The 6,777-nt window shown below is 51.0% G+C and overlaps 1 protein-coding gene across 1 annotated transcript; it reads left to right on the top strand.

The window, feature by feature from the left end:
• The first annotated feature begins 421 nt into the window (after nucleotides 1–421).
• Nucleotides 422–1,682, top strand: GPR182 (G protein-coupled receptor 182). The gene has a single exon (XM_054294218.1). It carries the CDS (start codon nucleotides 585–587, stop codon nucleotides 1,680–1,682), a length of 1,098 nt encoding a protein of 365 aa, XP_054150193.1. The 5' UTR covers nucleotides 422–584.
• The last annotated feature ends 5,095 nt before the right edge of the window (nucleotides 1,683–6,777 follow it).

The raw sequence follows: 6,777 nt of genomic DNA, 5'->3' as shown, positions 1-6,777 counted from the left end.
TGACACTCATGGGTGACACCAGCTGTGGCTCATCTTGGCTTGCTAGGCTCCAAATGAAGCGGGAAGACCCCGCTGGGAGGGCGGAATCCCGCAGGATTCCCAAGGGAACGGCGGCTCCTGGGAACATTCGCAGCCTCTTTGCTGTGCTGGGATCGGGGCTCTCACTTGGGGCATTGGGAGGATGTTCAGGTCTGCATTTTCCCAGAAATGTGTAATTTTGTCACCTATTTGGATGTCCCAATGGCTCCTGGCAGGGTGAGGGTGGCTGATTAATGATCACGCCCCGAGAGCTGGGGTGGGAGCGGTGGCTTTCCTGCTGGAGCTGCCTCTGTGACAGTCACCAACACCTCTCTGTGTCCCAGGCCAGCCTCTGGGACAGGGGACAGCCACCACATGTGGTGACTGTCATTTGTGGCTGGAATTTATGTGAGGGAATCACCTGGGTGGACACAGCATCTTTTGAGGGTTGATGTAGGGAGTCACCGTGGGAGTAAAAATTGGGTTAGAAGCTCCCAGAAGGGTCTTTTTGAGCCCCACACAAGGGCTCTCAGCTCAGTGCTCTCCCTTTCCCTGCAGCCACCAGGATGGCCGAGGAGGTGACCACTGTCCCCATGGAGACACACACTGTGCCGAGTGAGTACAGCGACTACCACAACCTGTCCGAGCTGTTCTACCTCCTGAACCACACCTACACCTTCTGCGAGTTCAGCCTGGACGAGAACATCAAACGAGTCGTCCTCTTCATCCTCTACCTGGTCATCTTCGTGGTGGGCTTGGTGGAGAACCTCCTCGTCATCTGGGTCAACTGGCAGACACGGGGCACCAAGAACTTGGTCAACCTGTACATCATCAACATGGCCATCGCCGACCTGGGCGTGCTGCTGTCGCTGCCCATCTGGATGCTGGAGGTGATGCTGGATTACACCTGGCTCTGGGGCAGCTTCCTCTGCCGCTTCACCCACTACTTCTACTTCGCCAACATGTACGCCAGCATCTTCTTCCTCACCTGCCTGAGCGTGGATCGCTACGTGACCCTGACCAGCTCCTCTGTTTTCTGGCAGCGGCACCAGCACCGCGCGCGCCGCGCCGTCTGCGCCTGCTGCTGGCTCCTGGCCGCCGCCATCCCCGTGCTGGAGGTGGCCCACATGCAGCTGGTCAACACTGGGGAGCCCATCTGCATCTTCATGGCTCCTTTTGAGACGTACGACGAGTGGGCGCTGGCGGTCAGCTTGGCCACCACCACCGTCGGCTTCCTCATCCCCTTCCCCGTCATCGCGGCGTTCAACGTGCTGACGGCGCGCTTCATCCGGCGCGCCAAGCCCGAGAGCCGCAAGCACTGCCTGCTCATCTACGCCTACATCGGGGTTTTCCTGCTCAGCTGGCTGCCCTTCCACGTGGTGCTGACCCTGCTCACCCTCGAGGGCAACCACATCATCCTGCACTGCACCTTCGCCCACCTCCTCTACTTCTTCTACGACATCATCGACTGCTTCACGCTGCTGCACTGCGTCGTCAACCCCATCCTCTACAACTTCCTCAGCAAGAACTTCCGCAGCAAACTCATCTCCGCCGTGGTCAAGTACATCCCCAAGGACCACGGTGGCCAGAAGGGAGCTGGGAATTCCTCCTCCAGCACGCAGCACTCCATAGTCATCGCGAAGGACAACAGCCCTCCCAACTAATGAGGGTCAGACTCTCCATCCTGGTGGCTCCCTGGGGACAGTGGGATTTGTTTTCCTGCTGCTGAGGACATGATTTGCTTGGGCACCTCCCGTGCCAGGTTTGAGGAGAGCTGGGAGCTATGGACATCTTGCCCTGGAGCGCTGTTTTGTCCAACCTAAAGGAAGGATAAGAGAAAATTATATTCCCTGTTTGATAAGAACATTATATTCCCTTGCAATAATAAAGTTTGTTACTCCACTCAGTGTCTGACACAGCCCCGAGATCAGAGCCCCATCCTGTGCCCCCAAGCTGTGAGGTTGGGGTGCAGCATCTGCCCCACCAAGGGTGTTCCTGCACTCCCAAACTGCCCCTGACCCCCAGCCCTGGGCATGGCACTGCCTGGTTTGTGCCATCCTGAGTGGGAGAGGAGGAATTTGGAACTCAAACCTCCCCCCTTCGTGCCCAGCAACACCCAGAGCCTGATTTTTGAGAGATGAAGGCCAAGCAGCCCAAGGGGCTGAGCAGGGCACAGACCTGAAGGAGGAGAGGAACAATTTGGATTTGAGATCAGCCGCTCCTTCAGAGCAGTTTTGCAAACCCAGCTGTAAATTTTTTTACAAATTTTAAATTAGTGATGGCTAAACTGGGTTTTACTGGGAAAGGCTGCTCAGACTAACTTTGGGTCCCCCATCCCATTAACTCCTCTGGAGCATCCCCTGGAGGGTTTTTATGGCCACTGGGTAAATTCCTCAACCCCAACAAGCCCCAAAATCCCTTCCCCTCCCACCAAAGCCGCTGTGGGAGCACAGGGATGTGCAGAAATCCTCAGAGCTGGGTTTGTGCCGTGCAAGGAACTGGAGAATGCGGAGAAAGTTCATCCTTGTGTGGATGCTGATCTCAGTCACGTGCTGGGGTCAGGCCTTTGCTGGGGGAAGGTGACAGAGGGACCATAAATCTCCCAAAGGCCTTGAGCTGCTGGAGGAACTCTTGGTGGAAAAAAAAGCGAAGCATCAGCAGTTCTGGGGACAGAATGCTGGCTCAGGGCTGGGAGCAGGATGTCCCAGGAGAAGCCCATGACCAGGATGTGGGGTTATCACAAAGCTCTGCCACTTCCAGGGGTCCCTGATGGGGGAAAAAACCCGAAATTCCTCAGAATTCCTTCTGCAGGGATGTTCCTTTTTATCCCACTGGGAATAATCCAAATCCAGGCTCCAGCAGGGTCAGAATTCCCTGCTCAGGAATTCCCTGCTCTGTTCCTGTGACACCCCCAGGCTGAGATCTGCACCCACAGCTCCCCACCACCTTCATTCCCTCATCCCAAATCCCCCCCCTTGATCTTCCCTTTGTTAATTCCCTCCCATTCCCAATGAAGAAATGAATGATAAACCCAAAACCAGCCACTCACCAGGGCAAAAATACATTCAAGATATTTCAACGTGTAATATTTGGTATTTCACCTAATAAAGTTAATTTTAACTGTCTTAATTTCTCTGCACTTTTGTCCATAAACTTAAGGGTCAGAGTGGCCACCAATAAATTATTCCCACCTCCATGGGAAATTCTTCCTTGTGTCAAGGTGGAATTTCTTGTGGTTTCATTTATGGAACTGCTGCTCCTTGTCCTGTCACACCACAGAAAGTTTGGCACCATCCTCTTGGCACCCACTTGGAGATATTTTTATGGATTGATGAGATTCCCTTAAAAATGAGATATTTGTATGGATTGATGAGATATTTTTATGGATTGTTGAGATCCCCTCTCAAATGAGAAATCAGAGATATTTTTATGAATTTAAGAGATCCCCTCTGAGATATCTGAGGTATTTTTGTGGATTGATGAGATCCCCTCTCAAATGAGAAATTTCAGATATTTTTAGGGAATTGTTGAGATCCCCTCTGAGATATTTGAGATATTTTTATGGATTTACAAGATCCCCTCTCAAATGAGATATTTATATGGATACCTGAGATATTTTATGGATTGAGATCCCCTCTCAAATGAGAAATCTGAGATAGTTTTATAAATTGTTGAGATCCCCTCTGAGATATTTGAGATATTTTTATGGATTTACAAGATCGCCTCTCAAATGAGATATTTATATGGATATCTGAGACATTTTATGGATTGAGATCCCCTCTCAAATGAGAAATCTGAGATATTTTTATGGACAAGATCCCCCCTCAAATGAGATATTTATATGGATACCTGCTCCCCAGGCATTCCTGTGAGGAAAACACTTTATAAAAAAACCAGCTACAAGGGATCAATGTTTTCCATTTTATTATTCTAAATAAAAACCACACTTTGTGCTGAACAATGGAGTAGAAAAGAACCCGATGTACAACGATTTTAGACATCTACGATTCGGGGGAGGGCAGGGGGGGAAAAGTTTACAAAATATACAAAACTTTACAGCAAATAGATAGTAAACACTTAAATAGCAGGAGGTCAGTACCTACGATTAACTTAACAAAAAAAGGTTAGACAGCAAATTCAACTCTTGTTCTTTATTTATTTCTTTTCTTTCTTCTGCTCAATTTCTCTGCTGACAGACCTGGATCCACTGAGAACAGGGGGAAAAAAGTGAATTTTGTGTTTGGGGGTGGGAGTGATCACTGGAGATTTGGAGATTCTCCGTTTGAGGAAGGCTCCATGACCTGGATGCTGCTGCCAGAATTTCCCCCTCTCCTACCCCAGGGATCTGGTTTTAACCCAAAAAATTCCCTGGATTTGGGGTGTTCCAGGTGGGAATGATCTGGTTTTAACTCAAAAAATTCCCTGGATTTGGGGTGTTCCAGGTGGGAATGATCTGGTTTTAACCCAAAAAATTCCCTGGATTTGGGGTGTTCCAGGTGGGAATGATCTGGTTTTAACTCAAAAAATTCCCTGGATTTGGGGTGTTCCAGGTGGGAATGATCTGGTTTTAACCCAAAAACCCAGAAATTCCCTGGATCAGAACCAGCAGCAATGGGGGATTCCTGCTTTTCCCCACCAAAACCAGAATGAACTGGCTTTAACCCAAAAAATTCCCTGGATTTGGGGTGTTCCAGGTGGGAATGATCTGGTTTTAACCCAAAAAATTCCCTGGATTTGGGGTGTTCCAGGTGGGAATGATCTGGTTTTAACCCAAGAAATTCCCTGGATTTGGGGTGTTCCAGGTGGGAATGATCTGGTTTTAACCCAAAAACCCAGAAATTCCCTGGATCAGAACCAGCAGCAATGGGGGATTCCTGCTTTTCCCCCCCAAAAACAGAATGAACTGGTTTTAACCCAAAAAATTCCCTGGATTTGGGGTGTTCCAGGTGGGAATGATCTGTTTTTAACCCAAAAAATTCCCTGGATTTGGGGTGTTCCAGGTGGGAATGATCTGGTTTTAACCCAAAACCCCAGAAATTCCCTGCATCAGAACCAGCAGCAATGGGGGATTCCTGCTTTTCCCCCCCAAAAACAGAATGATCTGGTTTTAACCCAAAAAATTCCCTGGATTTGGGGTGTTCCAGGTGGGAATGATCAGGTTTTAACTCAAAACCCCAGAAATTCCCTGGATCAGAACCAGCAGCAATGGGGGATTCCTGCTTTTCCCCACCAAAAACAGAATGAACTGGTTTTAACCCAAAAAATTCCCTGGATTTGGGGTGTTCCAGGTGGGAATGATCTGTTTTTAACCCAAAAAATTCCCTGGATTTGGGGTGTTCCAGGTGGGAATGATCTGGTTTTAACCCAAAAACCCAGAAATTCCCTGGATCAGAACCAGCAGCAATGGGGGATTCCTGCTTTCCCCCTCCAGGCAGGAGCAAGGGCTGGCTGTGCCTGTTTGGGTGTAAAATCTTCACTTTTCGGTTCATGTGCACAAAAAGGCTTTTGCTTTTTCAGCAGGCCCTCCCTGAAGCTCAGCACGGCTTCTGGAACGTTCCAGGAGGGTCTCAAGGCTCTCCCAGCCTTCACAGCCACCTCCAGAGCAGCGCAGGTCGTGTCCACCCCCGTCCCTGTCCCCAGTTTGTCCCCAGCCGTGAGGGGGTGACTGGGTGACCCCCAATTGTCCCCCCCAGCCTCACCCACCCCACAATCCCACGACAGGAACCCAGAGAGCAGCTCAGAGGAGCCCACAGCAAAGCCCCACCACTGCCCCACAGCACCCCCCAAAATTCCCATTTCTCTTGTAAAACCTCAACACAGCTCCACAGTGACGCCAGGACCACGAGGCTGGAGTTCAAAACTCAAGAGCTGCAGCAACCCAGAGCTGAATTTGGCTCTGGTGCCTCCTTCCCACACTCCAAATCCAGGCTCCAGGCACCCTCCCCTGCTCCTGGAGGTAGCTCAGTACCACGGGAGGTACCACCCTCATTTTACAGATGAGGAAACTGAGGCAAAAGAGGTGAAGTGACTTGCCCAAGGCCATGGTGGAGCTGGGAGAGAGAAACCCTGGTGTGCTCTGAGCTCTCTGAGATGGCCCTTCCTGGGTGTCTGTCCCTTCCCTGTGTCCCTTCACAGCAGGGTGAGTTTCCAGGGTTTGTAAATCACTAGTTTAGTTTAGTTTTTTAGTTCTTTAGTTTTAGTTTTGTAACAGCAAAACTCGACAGAAGCGCAGGAGCTGATCCAGGCTGGAAAAAGCCCCGAGCACTTCTTTGTTTGTGAGGTAGAATTGAGGTACCCGAGGGCAATCCCAGCTTGGAAAGATCTGTTTGTTCCTTCCCCACCTCTGCCTCCCACAAAAAAAGCTGGATGACAACAGGGAGAAGCCAAGCCATGCCTTTCCCTGTGTTAACACTGTTGGCACCTCGCTGGGGTGGCCAGGAGAGACGCCAGGAGCGACCCCAGGAACGGGCAGGAGAGACCCCCAGGAATGGCCAGGAAACACCAAGGAATGGGCAGGAGAGACCCCAGGAATGGGCAGGAGAGACCCCCATGCTGAGGTGGACCTGACACAGGGCCAAGAGAGCCCCCCATGCCCAGGAGAGCCCCTCCATGTCCACGAGAGCCCCTCCATGTCCAGGGGAGCCCCTCCATGCCCAAGAGAGACCTCCAAACCCAGGAGAGCCCCTCCATGCCCACTCCATGCCCAGAGAAGCCTCTCCACACCCAGGGGAGCCTCTCCATGCCCAGGAGAGCTCCTCA

Source organism: Melozone crissalis, unplaced genomic scaffold (genome assembly GCF_028551555.1).
Source record: "Melozone crissalis strain CALT ecotype California unplaced genomic scaffold, PUWL_Pcris_2 ptg000222l_1, whole genome shotgun sequence".
Lineage (NCBI taxonomy): Eukaryota > Metazoa > Chordata > Aves > Passeriformes > Passerellidae > Melozone > Melozone crissalis.
Note: the sequence above shows the minus strand (reverse complement) of the source record. Positions and strands in the feature narration are given on the sequence as shown.